The sequence below is a fragment of the Tripterygium wilfordii genome, chromosome 6 (assembly GCF_013401445.1).
Source record: "Tripterygium wilfordii isolate XIE 37 chromosome 6, ASM1340144v1, whole genome shotgun sequence".
In the NCBI taxonomy this organism is placed as follows: domain Eukaryota; kingdom Viridiplantae; phylum Streptophyta; class Magnoliopsida; order Celastrales; family Celastraceae; genus Tripterygium; species Tripterygium wilfordii.
The window spans coordinates 11,939,141-11,955,620 of NC_052237.1; the positions used below are offsets into that span (position 1 = coordinate 11,939,141).

Sequence of the window (16,480 nt, forward strand, 5' to 3'; positions counted from 1 at the left end):
ATGTCTAGAATATCATGTTTATCCTTGGATTTTTTATGCTGCAAGCAGGTGCCTCTTCCACCTACTGAAGTGTAACTCAACAGGTAATTCCGGTACGGACTGGCGGTAAAAATGAGGTAAAAAGTACAAAAAGAAAAATAATGATTTATTTATTAATGAATGGTTGTCTGGCTCGCCAGCTGTAGAATTGGACGGTTGCGAAAATTTCGTCTCTATATCATTAGATGGGTGATTCCTCAACAACTCTCCTTCCTAGCTTAGGAATTAGGATATTCCATTACTTTTATTCCTCCATTTTCAAATTTTATTTATTGGGTTTTCTCTCATTTTCTTTTCCTCATTTTGTTCTATAAATTGACCCCTCAACACTCTCACAAACCTCTTCCTCCTCCTATCTTCCCCCTCTTTAGATTTCAGGCTTAGTTTCTTGCTCTTCTTGTTTTAAGGGCTGAAGCTCTGCTGCTTTTGGGTCTCTCTCTGTTTTCTTGGTTCTCTTGCTTGTGGGTTTTGCTCTTTCTTTTCTTTTGTTTCTGGGTTTGTGCCAAGAACCATTGAAAAATCAGACACTATTTCTGGGGTTTTTTTTTTTATTCAGATCTGTGGTTGTTCTGTAGTCAAGATTTTGTTTGTGTAAAATCTGGATGCTGGAGATCTTGATCTTAATGTTTGAGATTCATGTTTACAGTTCTTAGTGAAGTCCTCCGGTCAGGGTTTATGATCGGATCATCTCTCAGACGCAGGACCCACCTTGTTCAATCCTTCTCTGTTGTTTTTCTCTACTGGTTCTATGTTTTTTCATAAATAACCCTCTCTATCACTGCATATATATAATCAACTAAAATCAGCTGTTATAAGGTCAGATCGGCCTAAAATCAACCCAAATTTCCTGGGTTTTATCAGTTCTTCTTGTTCTTTGTGTTGTAAATCAATTATCCATGGCATCTTCTAGTGGGAATTCAAGCTCAGTCTCCACTGCCCAGCTTCAGAACTCAGGATCTGAAGAGGAATTGCAGCAGTTGCAGATGGACCAGAGAAAAAGGAAGAGAATGCAATCAAACCGTGAATCTGCAAGAAGATCCAGGATGAGAAAACAGAAACACTTGGATGATTTGATGACCCAAGTGGGTGAACTGAGGAACGAGAATAACCAAATCCTCACCAGCATCAATCTCACTACACAACATTTCCTCAACATTGAGGCTGAAAACTCCATTTTCAGAGCTCAAATGATGGAATTAGGCCAGAGACTTGAATCTCTCAATGAGATCCTTCACTTCATCGACAACACAAGCAGTGGAGTTTTCAAGACGGATCATCATCATGATGATATCTTCATGAACAACAACAACAACCCATCTAATCTGATTTATCTTAACCAACAACCAATCATGGCATCTGCAGATCATACCTTCCCATATTGATTGATCGATCGATCATGAACAGATCCACCAGGGCTAAAATAGTCATTTCACATCCTTTGTTTCGTTGGGGATTTAATGAGTCGGGTAAGAAAATTAGGGGTTTTCATTTATTGTCATAATTATTAATTAGTAGTACTTTGAGTGGGCCATGTTATGTGATTATAAATAGTAAATTAAGGGGAAAATGGTGATTAGTTACTTTAGGAGCTCACTATGTAAAATATGGTGTGTGAAGACTGAAGAGCCCTTAATGTATTGTGGTTGCTTGGCAATATTTTATGTATAATATATAAATTAATTTCATTAGTGGTTTATATACGTAGTGTTCCACCTTATATTTCGGTTTTTTTTTATAACTTTTTTTAGTTAATTATTATTTTCTCGTTTATATATAAAAGTTTCAGTAATAGAGTTATAGGGATACAAATATAAAAATCACAGGTTCAATATATGGAAATAACTTCTCCACATAAATTATGTAGAGATAAAATCTTCGCATATTATGTATGTCTCCGATTCCGTTCATTATCAGTTTTGTGCATAAAAATTGTTTACTTTATATATGTATATATATATATATATGAGAATTCGCATCCAGTGCTAATGTGTGCGACAAGTATATGTATGTACGAGCTTGATAGGAATCGAATATAAACATATGCAAAAGACGTGTGGCCACTAAAGCATGTTCTTGCTGCTATAAGACATACACATGCATAGCAACACAATATTGTTGGATAAATTGTCATTTATGAAGCGCATTATTTTCATATTCAACATTATTTGATTACCAATATATCCATTATAGCTATTGCTGTGTGTGTATATAATTTTCCTTTCTCCATTGGATGACCTGAAATTCCACTAGCTTTTATGTAAGACAACTAGGAGATCCATATATATAATATTTTGTCTTTTTATCGACTCACAGCTGGTCTGCTGGTGTACTTGTTTAAGACAAAGTCAATGTGCAGATAGATAGATAAACAAAGAAGCTGTATATATATAAATCTGATAACAGAGTACTACTGTACTTGATAAACTCGAATTGTTGTCCAATATGGCTGCGCCAATCAATCATTCAACTATTAAAGAGATTCTATCTTCTTTTTTCTAATCCAATCCATTCCTAACAAGTCGTAGAAATAATGTTCATTACGGCTAAAATTCGCATTATTTTATCTTTTAAAAGATGCTCTTAATTTAGAGAGATTGAATATTTATTTATAAATTGATGATTTATATTTAATTAATTGATGTTAAATATAAGTCTTAACAATTTATTCTCAATTAATCAAATTCCCTTGAGTTTAATTTTTACATGTTTTATTGTGGGCTGTCAAGCACCTTCAACCAATCTACGTTTCGGTGCAAAAACAAGTGCATGTTAGCTAAGTTGGATTTATGTATTTAAGTATACATACATACATATATTTGTTGACCCTTGAACGCTTTTAGCTCATTTGTTTTTGTGGGTTGGCATGTCTGTGTTGATTGTAATTTGTTGTGCATGTGCTTATGAGAAGTCATTGCACTTATGAATGAATAAATAAACAGATTATCAAATAAAATATAGGACCAATAAAACATAGACATTTGTTGACAGTTTTAAAAGGAAAATATTTGCATATGGAGTACATAAAATTATAATTTCAAAAATGGTTTTGCCTAGTAGTATACATGGTATGGGTGAAAAGTATGCTAAACCAATCAGCAAAATCTTGAAAAGAAATTTTAAATAATAAAAAAAAAAACTAAGAAAGTAGGTAAATTTAGGTAGACAATTAATATATATATATATCCTACAAAAGAGAGAAATCCTATAAGAGGAAAGCAAAAGATGATGAATCCATAGGTCATGCATTTCTTTGTTTCTGTTTTGATTGATTCAAGAAGCATAATATATTCATAGCAGCACTTGAATAAGTTAAATTTCGGTTGTACGGTCCAAGCAGTTGAGTTGAGTGTGGTGTCATTTTCTTTCCCTTAGTTTAGCAATTAGTGGGAAGTTCCAGCAGTTTCCAGCTTTTATCTTGCGAGTAACGTTAATTTGCCTGTTTGGGAGTGTTGTCAACTGCTGTGAGGTGTGATGAGATGTTGTGAGGTAAAAAACTGTGGTACTGTGAGGTGAGTTGGAATGCAAAAAGATGTTTGGCGTATCATTTTTAAAACTGTGGTGCGGTGCTGTGAGGTGCGTTTGGCGTATCTAAATTACGATTATATTAAATGACTAATAATATTAATATAAAATCACTTAACGTTTACCTTGTACATTAATCTAAAATAAAATAATTGACCTAATTTGATTACCTAGGACAATTCAACATATATTGTAAGCGTTTGGGAGTGCTGTGAGGTGTGGTGAGGTGCTGTGAGGTAAAAAACTGTGGTGCTGTGAGGTGAGTTGGTACGCAAAAGTTGTTTGACGTGTCACAAAAAACTGTGGTGTTGTGAGATGTGGTGCAACTGAACACAGTTGAAACACACTGCCAAACATATTCAATGTGGTGACGTTTGCCAGGAAAACTTATGTGGATGACTGTTTTTTTTTAATAAAAAAAACACTATATAAATTCTGGACATCTTATATGAAAATAAACTTGAGCCGCCAGGCTTCGTGCAAATAAATAAGTTTTTCATATTATTGACATAGTAAGTTAAGTCAAAACTCAACAAGTAACTATAAAGATATTACTCCCAACAAAAATCAAATTCAAAACTTCCCGAGTATATACAATTTGATCATAGAGAGATTCATCACTAAATTATCCTCCAAATGAATTCTTTTTTTAAGTAAACGGTTTGATCTTAGAGAGAATCATCATTAGGCTATCAGCCAAGCGATGTTTTTAAAAGCAAGCAAGATGGAGACTAGAACTCGGCTACCACCAAATTGAGTATATACCCTAACTACCACGGCTGAGTGGTTATTACTGCTATTCAATATAGTTTTTTTTAAAAGAAAAAAAATTAAAAACAAGATGTAGAAGACACTTGCACTAAATATAAGCCGTCTTACAATCTTGCAAAGCAATCCTTCAAGATAAAAACAGTTGTTTCTACACAAGTTTCTCACAGAAAATGAAGAAAACCAACAACATGGAGCGGCAACAAAGAGTGTGCTATTGTTCTGTCATTAGTCGTAGGGGATTTGGATGTATGCTGCATCACAAGCAAAAGGAACGTCTGCATACATACCAGCAAGAGCACACCTAATGCACTCCAAGACTGTAAAGAGGTAGCCGAATGACATGAAAGTCCAGAAGTACATACCCACTTTACCCCAGTACACGGCCAGCGGCATCCAACGGCTGATCGTCCCTATCACCTGTAGACCAATCTCCAGTAACATTCCCATCACTACATGAAATCTGAAAAAATGAGGCCATTCCTTTCTCCTCACAATTCCAAGGTATGCGACCAGAAAATATGCCATCAAGAACCAACTTGGCAAACTCCCAATGGCTTCGAGGAACGGGTAGGTCATAAATTCAAAGGTTTCCAAGAAAGGGTGTAGATTATATGCTGTCTCAGCATACATCCAAGTCTCATGAAGAGGCATTAAGTAGGGAAGGCATGCTAAAGTCCTCCACCACCATCTTGGTTTCTTAGTCATCGCAGGGAACCGGAAACTGGATGGAACATCCTTTGCTGCTCGAGGGGGTAAAGGAGATCTGTGCCGCCTAGGTATATCAGGGATTGTATGCAATAAACCACAGAGGTTCCCACCTAAAAGTGGGGATGCCAAAGCAGAAAGTTGCAATGTAGGCACACCTACAGTTAGAAGTTCACAAATTAGAGAGAGGGGGGAGGGGGAAGCACACAGTAGAGTTGGACAAGATTTGAAAATACCATTAAGCGACGATGGTTTAGACGCCAAAGAAGTCCCCCGAGAACTGATTCTTAATGCAGATGAACAAGGAATGCGAGCAGAAACAGAGCCACAAGGGTGGGGCTTATATGCCCCAAAATTTATAGAAGTACAGCCATTCAGAATCATCTCCCAGTACCTGGTACAGCATAACACCAAAAGCTCACACAAAAGAATCAGAAAATAAATCCACAGAGAATAACATGTAATCATTTTCAAGTACTGAAGATAGATACATGGTCTTCAACCATAACAGCATCAACCAATCTGCCAAACTATACAGCACAACCGCACAAGCAATAGGATACACAACAAGGGAAAGCACATTTCCGCCTCACCATATAAGTATAAACAAACTTTCCAACAAATTACAGTAACAACTGTCTATTTATAGCCTATAGGATAATAGAAATAGCATTTAGTAATGGAAAAGTCATTTTCCCGCACTTCCATACCATAAAATTAATCGCTAATCCTGCAGCTGCCAACCACAGTCTGCAGAGATGTAAGAGAGAAACAAAACTTATTTTTATTTGATTGTTTGACCTTTTTTGTTTTTGGGTGAGGGTTATGTAGCAAGACAGAATGACATATTTCAAATATCACAAACCTCTATTTGTCCATTTCTAAAAGTTTTTCGTACATGACTAATCCAAATATGCAGCAGCCCATTGCCCCATTCTACATTTGAAACGATTTGTTCATGAGACCAACCTACTTTAATCCAACAACAAAAAGAAAACTAACAAAGTAGTAGGATATTGTACAAAGTGACATATCACATTGAACCAAACAAAGATTCTCAATAGCATCTAAAACCGAATCGACATCATACTCACATTTTCCAGAGACCCAAAAACATTAACAATTAAAACAGTTGCAAATGAACATAAAGTCTTCCATCATTTTGCAGTTTTCTCTATACCAGAAGTTGCATTTCCAGTTATGAACCATTTTCATGAACTAAGAGTTACAGTTATGACAGTTACTAGATTATACTGAAAAACAATAGCCACATTTAACTTTCAAAGGGCTCCTCAGACAAAAGCTATTGTCACTTATGAGTTCATCACATTTTCCACGAGTGAAATAAGAAAGTTATCCCCCAAAGGATCATCAACAAAAGTCTTCCATTACATCTAGCCAAAATATTCACGGCTATCAAAACGAAAGTTCAATACACAAGAAACTTATAAGTTAAACTAAAATGAAATTACATACACCACCTTCCTCCCATCCTCAACTTAGCAGAAAATTCCCAAAAGAACATTGGACAGCACACTAGCAGTATACCATCAATGGATCTGATGAACTATGATCCGAGGGTATACCACAGCAACAAATACCTAACCAAAATCTATCTAAACCCTAACAAATACACCCTTATGGATTCAACATTGAAATTATAAACTTAACCCTTCTGTTATCCTCAACTTAGCAGAACATTCCCAAGAATAAATATTAGACAGCACACTCGCAGTATACCAACGAGGGAATTGATGAAACATAATCCGAGTAGATGCCATAGCAACAAATACCTAATCAACATATATGTAAACCTAACAACTGATTAACTAAACCCCCTTAGAGCATCTCCTAGAGGGTTGTATACCCTTTTAACTGCCAAAATACAACCCCATCTTGCAAAAAGTCATCTCCAACAGGGGAGCTATATGGGATTGTATAATACAACCTGTCAGACTTGGGGGGTCTATTTAACACCCAATTGAAGAGTAGTGGTGGGGAGGTAAAAAAAAATGGAGGGAAAGAATGAATGAATACCTTTGGGCTTCAACTCTTCTGCTAATGGTCGCCTCGGCGTGGAGTTGCCGCCTCTGGTATTGAGAGATGACGCTGCTGCTTTTTTTTTTTCTTCTTTCCGGCACTTGAAGATGATTATCCCTTTGTGAAGCCCTATTCAATTAAATGGGCCATAGAATGTTTGAGATAACCATGGGCCATACAATGTTTGGGATACAATCAGCCCATCAAATAAAGACAGAGCTTTACCAATAGGTCCAACAGAGAGATGAATTTTATTAAAAATTAACTTTCTAAAGGAAAATTAAAAGAGAGGCCTATAAAATGTTACATAATATCTTTTCGTCACCCCTCTTGCATTCTAGTGAAATGTTTATTCTTCAAGCATTGTGAACATGAAATTGTTTTTATAAAAGTTGTCCATGCAAGATATATACCATCTGCAATTAATCCAGTAATTAGATAAAATGCTTGTTTTATTGTATAGATAAATAAGACAAATTACTTTTTATTTTATATATTATTTGTTAGAAATATTTTTTAGTTCCGGTAATCTATGAACCTGGAATATGCTAAGACTTCCAGGTGTACTCACTCGATCACACACCACAGCAGCAATCCGCAGATTGGGAATTAAAGAAAGGAGAAGGAGAAAAGAGAGAGTTTTGAAATCTCTAAGAACTTCTACCTTCTCCTCTCAAAGACGCTCTTTAAAAAGAACATTAAGAGTAATTAATAACCAAATGCAGTTAAATCTTGTACGAGAAAAAACAAGATGAGGTCTTTGTATGCAATCCGTTGTCATCCCTCCCCTTCATGCTTAATTAATACTTGGTTTTGTAACATCAAATGTAGAGAACTGTTGTTCCAAAGCATTATATTATAGAGTAGCAATTACTTGGTTACTAATCATAGAACCATAACATGTAAACATTATTATTTATTTCAGTTAAAGCGACGACAATGCTTCCTAACTTCACCCTGAAAACCAGTGAGAGGACTAATGTTCCCCATCTTAACCATGGATTTAGCAAACTGGTTAAAGAAGGCAACCTCATCTTCAGCATATGCTTTAACCAACTGCCTAGTCTTCCCAGCAGCATTTCCTGTCAAAAGCACTTCATCAGAAGTGAGAAGTCCCTTGCCCCACAAAATGAGCTTGAAGTAGGTGTTGTCAAATGTTGCTGGAGACCCAAAATCCAGTGGAGAAATGTTGTTGTCACCACCTGATCTGGGGCAGACTGATTTCAGACCACTGTAGTACATTTTATCCAGAGTTTCGTCGGGCCGGTTGTTGCCGTTCTGGTTATATAATCTTTGCTTGAATGTCACACATCTTGCCACCCCAATTGTATGCCCTCCTGCAACGTACGAGAGTAAATAAAGATCAAACCAGGCATGCAAGGCTCCAATTCTGATGTAGGACTACTGTTTCAAGTTAATTACAAGCAAAACGACTAGCATAATCGAAAGGTTATATTTTCAGAATTGTACGAAAGTTGGCCAAGACACTCGAGTCGACGTGATGGTCAAGACTAGTAGCCCGATCATATTTTTGTCAAATTTCACTGTTTCAAGTCCCAAATGGGCATTTTAGAGATTTGGACATTTCCGTGATTTTGTGTTTTTCTTGTCATTTAGGGTTGTAGCCGCCTAAGACTCATTATCTTTTTGCTTCGAAGAAATTAATCTCCGTGTTGGTTTTCCTAGGTTAAACGTCGGTTTAGCCTTAATCATTTGTTTTCGAATGCGTTAAATTCCCAATTGTGATAGAGAAGTTAAGATCATGATAAGGCTAAACTTGCCTGAGAGTGCTACAAGGTCAACTTCATCAAGGCCTTGACGCTTGAACAAGGTGATGAGGTTTTGGATGGTGGAGTTAGGCGGTGGAATGTTGTTGTTTGAGCCAGTAAGGCTTGCAGTCCTCGAGTCCCTCCTTCCCAATGGCAGCTCCCAGTTGGGTCCTCCACTCTGTTTCATCACACAAACACACACACACACACACACACACACAATTGTAAGCAAGAAATTATAACTAGAAGACCATAAGAGCAGGTATTTTGCTTACTATTACAGTGGAGCCACGAGCTGCCAAGGCAAGAATGTCAGCACAGGAGACAGTCTGAGGACAAGCTTCTTCCAGCTTAGCCTTGATTTCATCAATCACTTCAAATCCTCTTATGGAATTCCTGTTCGGAAGCGAATTCTTTTCGCTGGCTACTGCTGCATTATTGTCTAACAACACCGATGCATCGCAGCCCTGCAAGTTCAAGTTTGAAGTTACAGATTTCAATATATGCTCATTCATTGCTAAATCATTCTTGGAATAATGCAGGTTATTAGTATATCACCTGCACGAAGCAATCATGAAAATGAAGCCGAAGCAGAGAAGCCGCGGTCCGGGGCTCCTTTGCAATGGCCTTTTCTAGCACAGACATGACAATGTCATTGGCCTGAGGGCAAGAAAATTGATAGAACTCCGGGAAGAGACCGAATGAGAACGGGCCACCACCACCACCCCATCCAAAACCAGATCCAGGGTGAGCTAGAGAAAGAGTGATTGAGAGGAAAGTTGTGACCACAAAAGATAATGTAACTTCAAGGGAGGTCATGATTCTCGACTCTTTTACTGTTGGGGCAAGCATTCAGTGGCCTCATTTGCTAGCCTTACTGGTATATATATATATATACACACACACACACATATATATTGAGCTCAGTTGAACAAGCCAACCACTCGACTTACCAAATCCACTCTTGGAATACCTAACATGGATAATTGTGACTATGTCAACTTGCCTTCCGTCATCCTCTTTCCCGCAACACACGGAGAGAGCAGCAGTGTTTCTGGTTTACCAGTTCCAAAATCAGTTAATATGGTATTGGTACCCTACCGAGCGAAGTTCCAGTAACCATTTGAGATAGTCTAGTTAGTTATCTCTCCGGACTTATGGCGTACGGCATCCGGGGTCGGGAGGTCGAACCAACCAGCTCAGGTATTTATTTGAGAAATCCTGATTTTGTGGGCTTGTCTCACTTCCGAGCCTCTATCCGTATGAGTTTCTGTCTAGTATTATCTATCACTGACGTAGTGCGAACTGTTTAGACATCCACTCAACTGTCTAAAAGACATTGCTATATTGGATGGTTTCTCGATTAAAAAAAAACAAAAAAATTCTAGTACAGGACCAAAGTTGCGTCATGCCATTATGCATAGCCCTTAAAAATTCCAGTAACCTCAAGCTGAATCATTCAAGATACTTGTAGTGGTTAACCCGCTACTACATTTGTACAGTGCATAACAAGTCTTCATTCATAACATTCATAAGGTACAACTGCAATCATGAAAGAGCTTTCTGACACGGGCCGGGCCCAGCATGGCCGTCATCATTAACGGGCCAGGAACTCCAACCCAGCCCATGAATACCTATAGGGCCAGGCCGAAGTCAATGGACCGTGCTGGCCCCATGCCCCCACGGGTTTGACTCACCCCTTAATAAGTCCCCACTGCAAAAGATAAAACCTCTTGCTTGTTCATAAGTACTACTCTAAATCTACTCAGATTCCCATACACAGAAGCAATATGGCCAATAAGTCTAACACACAGCGCAAACGACTCTCTGGCTGTCGGTGTCCATCTTACATACATAGTATGAATTTATATATGTATGGTAAAATATATTGTAGGGCGGAGTCGGAACAGTGAAGAACAATGTATAGTCAGGTAAACAACCCCATTTTATATTTTATGTATATGAATTATTTTTGTATTCGACCAATCAGGATTTTTAGAGCGTCTCTGTCACACAACATACCAGATATTATGCTTTGAAATGGGGTTTAATACTGGGTTATAGGTCTACCAACCGATGGTAGTTAGCATCTGAACTCTCTTAACCACCTTAGCAAGCAACGACCACCACCATAACAGTGTTGTTGCCAAATAATTTTCTATTTGGGTATTTTGGGTTCTCACACGAGAGAAACATTAGAATGATTGATAGAGAAATTATCTGCTTTGTTTATTGAAAAACTTGTCAGCATTGTCGATCCTTTTTTTATTTTATTATATTGTTTATTGGGTTTGGTGTTTGATTTTCCAATGATAAGGAGTTTTGTTCGTGCCTTGGAATTGGGCGGCTTCTTATTCTCGTTTTGTCTCTATGCTTTCAACCCCTTTCTGCTCCCCGCCATTAGCCATAGGTGCAGGTTTTGAGGGTTTTCAGGTATTTTTTTTAACTCTCCTCTTCTTTGCTTTCTATGATCATTGACAATGATTGTTTGATATTGGGTTTATGTTTTGGTTAGCAATTTTGATTCTCAATTCGGCTATTTTGAGACTGAGTGCCTGTATTTGACTTTGATGAGGCCGATTATGATTGCAGAGACCAACCTATTGAAGAAATTGTTTTGTGGGTCTGTATAGTATTGGATCCTTTGGTTTCTAGGATTCCCTTTTTTGTCTTGGTTGATAAGGTTTTTTGATATCATTGACCAAACTTGCTTATTATATATATATATATATATGGGTTCTGCAGAATTGGGAAGAATTTTCTTCTCTGGAAACTAGGTATTGAATGATTGGGTAGGTATTTACGGCTTGCCATTTATTTGTAATATGATGTGGAATTGTTTGAATAAATCACTCTTCATGGTTTTATTTTTGTTTGTTATCCTGTGAGATTTTCTGGGTATTTTAAATTTGGTGTGATTTTAGTGAGTGAATCCATTAGAATGTTTTTGTTAACAGAAGTACAGAACCATGAGCCTCAGGCCAAACTGTGCTGGAATTCTTCTGTTCTAGTATATCGGAGTCTTTATGGCCTTTTTTCAGTCTAATATCTCTTTTTAACTCACTTTATTGCTCTTGCTTCTTGAGCGACCGGGTTTTCTTATAAAAGGAAGAACTGGTATTGGAGTTTGGTTTTGCTATCGGTAGGAATCTCTTCTTGTTGCTGTCATCTGCAACACCTTGATATGAATCAGTTACAGCACAGGTTATGAGTATAGCATATAAGTGTCATAAAGTGGCTCGTTTCATGCTAGAATTTGTGATACGTCTTCAGAATGTGAAATGTTTCTAAATTTTTTCAATGACTTTGCTTTGTTTACATGTTTTTGCTGAATACCCGATTCTTTATTGATCAATTAATTTGTGGGACTGTGGCTTATCTGGCAGTGGAAGCAATAAATGGCTTCTTATTATCCAACTCTTAGCAACCAGGGGGACAACCTGCAAACAGCATATCCAGGGGACCAGAAACTTGCTTCTTATCCTGAGCCTTCTTCCCATACCAATAACAAACCAATGTACCCGAGTCAACCTTCTTCTGGGGCATACTCAGATTTCCTGCGTGGGAGTTCTTTTTCTCCTTACAGATGTGTTGAAATTGCATCTCTGGGAGGAAGAAATGAGATGGAATTCGTTCCACCTACAAGCGACGGTATGAGTTTGCATTCCATCAATGGGCAATTAGGCACTGCCGAGGAAAGTGCGGTAGGTGACTCTGTTAGTGGGGATCCCCATGTGATTTCAAGGACACAGCTAGACATTCGAAATGGCGAACAGAATTTTCAATCACAGGTTTTATCTCTGAGCCTTGGCATGCTGATCCCATCTGGAGTAGTAATGCCTTCAATTCAGTACCACTACCCAAACCTGGGTTTGGCTTCATTGGTGAGTACTTCTCTTCCAATGTCAGGGAAGGAAACAACATCTATTCAGGCAGATGAGAGCAATCAAACAAAGGATTTGAGGTATTCTCAACGTTTGGCCTCAAATTTTGATGTTGATAACAAAAACGATACCAAATTAGAGGCTTGGGACAATCCTTGGTACCTAACAAACCAAAAGGATACGCACTCAGATACATATTTACAAGGACCGTCAGATTTTGGAAATCCTGTTTTGAGTTCCAAATATCTCAAGGCAGCTCAGCTGTTACTCAATGAAGTTGTTAGTATCCAAATGGCTGAAACACAACCTGAATCAAATAATCATCAAAACTCCTTTGGGAAGGAAATTGATGGAAGAACTAGCAGTCAATCTATGCAGCCTGGACCGTCAAAGCCTTGTGAATCAGCTACCAACTCCTCTTCTGAACTATCACCTTCAGAAAGGCAGGATTTGCAGAACAAGAAGACAAAACTTATGTCCTTGTTGGACGAGGTGAGCTCACAGCTGCAATGATTGTGCTACCTGCATACAAATATTTTCATTTTCATTTTTCGCTTTAATGCTTGACTAGTCCTACATCTACTTACTGTCTGCCTTCATAAATTATAACTAGTTTTCTTAAATTCTTCTTAAATTATGAACCATATATATGTCTTTTAATCAATATGGTTTTAATAGTTTCGTCGAGAATTATTCAGATCAGTTCTCTGGAGGAGCTTGCACTGGTTCTCACTTCAGTCATAGCAAAACTGGTGCAGAATTTAGGGGTGTAAAAAATGAATATTAACAAGTGAAAGAATTATTATGGGTCGAAAGGTGGAAATTTAATGATGAACTCTAAAATATTAGCTAGCTTTTTCATAAATTGTATGATCCTTCTATGACTACCTTTCTAATTGCTCATCTGGGGGAATTCAATAAAGGTTCCCAACTACTTCCCAGTGTTGCACAATAAGTGGAAGTGAGGGATAGTCTGTGCTCTGAATGAGGCGAAAAAGGGCTGGACGTATTGAACTCTTAGTTGGTAAATTATGTGAAACTTCTCTATGGAAACTAGCTTCAGAAATTTGAAATGAGCCGGAGTGGTAATGAGGAAGCTGCTGAAGAGAAGACACGATACTTATGCATACTAACTTGGTTTTTAATTGACTAGGTGACTGGGGTTTTAACTTTTACGTACAAACCATGGTATTTCGATTCAAATTTGCTTCCTCAAGGCATAAAACTTCCCTTAATATCCATTATGTGAACAGATTAGTCTTTTTCTCTGTATTTCTACAGAGCTGCAGTTGTTCTGATGGAATTTCTGAAATTTTCTTGTAGGCAAATAGAAGATACAAACAATATTATCATCAAATGAAAATTTTGGTTTCGTCGTTTGACACGGTAACTGGTCGCGGGGCAGCTAAATCATACACAGCACTCGCCCTCCAAACAATTTCCCGCCAGTTTCGCTGTCTGTGTGATGCAATCGGTGGTCAGATACAAGTGATTCAGAGAAGCCTCGGCGAGCAAGATTCTTCACTAAGTGGTCAGAAAGTGATACCTCGACTCCGCTATGTTGACCATCAACTGAGACAACAGAGAGCTCTTCAGCAGCTTGGTGTCATGCGACATGCTTGGAGACCACAGAGAGGACTTCCTGAGAACTCTGTTTCAATCCTTCGAGCTTGGCTATTTGAGCATTTCCTTAATCCGTAAATTCCCGATTATAATTTTCTGACTTTAGTTTCTTATAATGAAGTATTTCTCCACTAATCCTGATTTTGGTTTTCCACCAGCTATCCTAGCGATCCAGAGAAGATCATGCTATCTCGGCAGACAGGCTTGTCTAGAAACCAGGTGAGAGGAAAGCAAAAGTTATGAAATATAGATACTTGACTGCTCAATCATCATTGTGTGATAATAAACAATTGTTCTATGATTTGCATTGTTGAATCTTGAATCTGGGTTCTAAAATTCAATGTGCCAGACACCTGAACTTTTATGCTGGCTTTTGATTCTTTTGAGGGCTTATTAAGTTGATCTCCTCTATGCATGCCTTATAAGATGTCTCAACCTTTCTCATATGTTCCTCTGATCTATTATACAGAATCAATATAGATCCTTCCTTTTTTCTAGCTCTTGAAAAACTGTTGGTATAGCATGATTATTAATTTTGTTTCTGAATCAGGTGGCCAATTGGTTTATAAATGCACGGGTGCGTCTTTGGAAACCCATGGTTGAGGAGATGTATAAGGAAGAATTTGGCGATTCAGAGGTAAACTCTAAACCTTCATCAGAGGATGCATCTGACGCACGTGGGAAAGATATCTTGGCGTCTGAGGATAGGGGTGAAGAATTGCAGGATAGTGTGATATCCACAACTGAAGAAAGTGAGCAAGTCCATGACTTAAAGACTAGTCATGTTTCTTATTCTGAAATGAACAATCAAATGCAAAGAACAGTGTTCCAAACTGGGGATCATAGAGATAATGTGATGGATTCGAGGATTATGGTGCCACAGGGTGACCCGAGGTCTAACATGGACGGCGAGAGCCTTTATTCTGAAGGCATTATCACACCAACCCGGATTGTTAATGGGAGTTTTATGGCTGCTACTGCAACAAATTACCTGCCCGAGTTGAGTGGTCTTCCGGAAGGCAGTCAGGTCTCACTCGCATTGGGGTTACAACATCATGAAACTGATGTATTCACCATGGCTGCCGCTGCCAACACTAGAAACAATAGTACAGTTGAGTCCCCGGTGGGACCTGACGTAGCGGATTACTATTCCGTGGTTTCAGGAAAGCAACAGGACAGGTTTGGCAATTCCCATCTCTTCCATGATTTTGTGGTTTGAAAGAATACTTGCCTTTGGCTTTCGGGGTAATCTCTCAAGTTAAAGGTGACTGAAGTTTTCGGAAGGGGGAAAAACTTATACTCTGTGATTTTGCATTTTACGAATAGAATTTCATGTGGATCATGCGGAGCTTACGAATTCACTTGGATTCTGTGCATATAACTCAGCAGTTGGGATAACTGGGATAGCAACTGTTGAAATCTTTATCATTTTCGAGTTACTAGATGTATATATGGGTGTGATACATATGGATTGGTTGACCTGTAGGTATACTTGTAAACATATGAAAAGGTGCACATAGTTTTCTGTATCTTGTTGAATAAGGAATGTACAATGTTGTTCTGGAATAAATATGATAACAAAGAATCAAGTGATATGTCAGTCTGCAACAAATGCCTCCTATGGGATGTGGAAGATCAATTTAAATGCCTTTATTATGCAATCATGTTTTCTAACCGATAATGACATCATTGGATTTTTCTATTTTGGATAGGTAAATAGGGTTTAAACTCGATCTGAAAAGATCGCTCGCACAACTTGTCGACAGATAAGTTGACAGCGCGAAACCAAACAAAGATAAATCTCATTGGGAATTGAACCATGAAAATCCCGCGCGCATACACCTTTGGACCAAAGCGGATCCCAGTTTAGTTTTTTTTGAACCCTAAACTTTTTTTTATAAGTTTTTTAAACCCTAAATTCTATACCATAAATCCTAAAAATATTTCATAAGTCCATAAATCCTAAATTCTAAGCCTAAACTCTAAATACAAACACTAAATCATAACTCATAAACCCCAATATATCATTTGTATAAAAAAAAATCCATGATTCAAACATAATTTTTGGATAGAATTGTAATCAATTCTAACTAAAAAGAATTTAACCTCCATCCCCACTATATGAGG

The 16,480-nt window shown here is 37.8% G+C and overlaps 4 protein-coding genes across 5 annotated transcripts; 2 read left to right on the plus strand and 2 right to left on the minus strand.

The window, feature by feature from the left end:
- Window positions 1-357: 357 nt before the first annotated feature.
- On the plus strand, window positions 358-1,739 carry LOC120000953 (bZIP transcription factor 44-like). Its single transcript, XM_038849131.1, has one exon. The coding sequence runs from the start codon at window positions 936-938 to the stop codon at window positions 1,419-1,421; it is 486 nt and encodes a 161-aa protein (XP_038705059.1). The 5' UTR covers window positions 358-935; the 3' UTR covers window positions 1,422-1,739.
- Window positions 1,740-4,403: 2,664 nt separating this feature from the next.
- On the minus strand, window positions 4,404-7,213 carry LOC119999382 (protein TIC 20-I, chloroplastic-like). The gene is made up of 3 exons (XM_038846905.1): window positions 7,075-7,213; window positions 5,274-5,431; window positions 4,404-5,195 (listed from the first exon to the last, which is right to left on the minus strand). Exons 2-3 carry the CDS (start codon window positions 5,419-5,421, stop codon window positions 4,558-4,560), a joined length of 786 nt encoding a protein of 261 aa, XP_038702833.1. The 5' UTR covers window positions 5,422-5,431; window positions 7,075-7,213; the 3' UTR covers window positions 4,404-4,557.
- A 653-nt stretch (window positions 7,214-7,866) lies between these two features.
- On the minus strand, window positions 7,867-9,665 carry LOC120001024 (peroxidase 9). Its single transcript, XM_038849238.1, has 4 exons — window positions 9,405-9,665; window positions 9,122-9,313; window positions 8,859-9,024; window positions 7,867-8,414 (listed from the first exon to the last, which is right to left on the minus strand). The coding sequence occupies exons 1-4, from the start codon at window positions 9,663-9,665 to the stop codon at window positions 7,999-8,001; spliced, it is 1,035 nt and encodes a 344-aa protein (XP_038705166.1). The 3' UTR covers window positions 7,867-7,998.
- Window positions 9,666-10,614: 949 nt separating this feature from the next.
- LOC120000478 (BEL1-like homeodomain protein 3) lies at window positions 10,615-15,953 on the plus strand. 2 transcript variants are annotated; one of them, XM_038848568.1, is made up of 6 exons: window positions 10,616-10,777; window positions 11,164-11,279; window positions 12,233-13,222; window positions 14,054-14,427; window positions 14,512-14,572; window positions 14,904-15,953. In XM_038848568.1, the coding sequence occupies exons 3-6, from the start codon at window positions 12,245-12,247 to the stop codon at window positions 15,570-15,572; spliced, it is 2,082 nt and encodes a 693-aa protein (XP_038704496.1). In that variant the 5' UTR covers window positions 10,616-10,777; window positions 11,164-11,279; window positions 12,233-12,244; the 3' UTR covers window positions 15,573-15,953. The 2 variants fall into 2 exon arrangements, with proteins under 2 accessions (XP_038704497.1, XP_038704496.1); XM_038848569.1 differs by lacking the exon at window positions 11,164-11,279 and having other exon boundaries at window positions 10,615-10,777.
- Window positions 15,954-16,480: the final 527 nt, after the last annotated feature.

Excerpts from the sequence above, each read along its gene's own strand:
- LOC120000953 (XM_038849131.1), top strand. The coding sequence starts at position 936 with ATGGCATCTTCTAGTGGGAATTCAAGCTCAGTCTCCACTGCCCAGCTT.
- LOC119999382 (XM_038846905.1), bottom strand. The coding sequence starts at position 5,421 with ATGATTCTGAATGGCTGTACTTCTATAAATTTTGGGGCATATAAGCCC. Across the intron at positions 5,196-5,273 it reads TAAACCATCGTCGCTTAATG|GTGTGCCTACATTGCAACTT; the intron begins GTATTTTCAAAT and ends TTCTAACTGTAG.
- LOC120001024 (XM_038849238.1), bottom strand. The coding sequence starts at position 9,665 with ATGACCTCCCTTGAAGTTACATTATCTTTTGTGGTCACAACTTTCCTC. Across the intron at positions 9,314-9,404 it reads TTCATGATTGCTTCGTGCAG|GGCTGCGATGCATCGGTGTT; the intron begins GTGATATACTAA and ends TTGAACTTGCAG. Across the intron at positions 8,415-8,858 it reads TGACCTTGTAGCACTCTCAG|GAGGGCATACAATTGGGGTG; the intron begins GCAAGTTTAGCC and ends CGTACGTTGCAG.
- LOC120000478 (XM_038848569.1), top strand. The coding sequence starts at position 12,245 with ATGGCTTCTTATTATCCAACTCTTAGCAACCAGGGGGACAACCTGCAA. Across the intron at positions 13,223-14,053 it reads TTATGTCCTTGTTGGACGAG|GCAAATAGAAGATACAAACA; the intron begins GTGAGCTCACAG and ends ATTTTCTTGTAG. Across the intron at positions 14,428-14,511 it reads TTTGAGCATTTCCTTAATCC|CTATCCTAGCGATCCAGAGA; the intron begins GTAAATTCCCGA and ends GTTTTCCACCAG.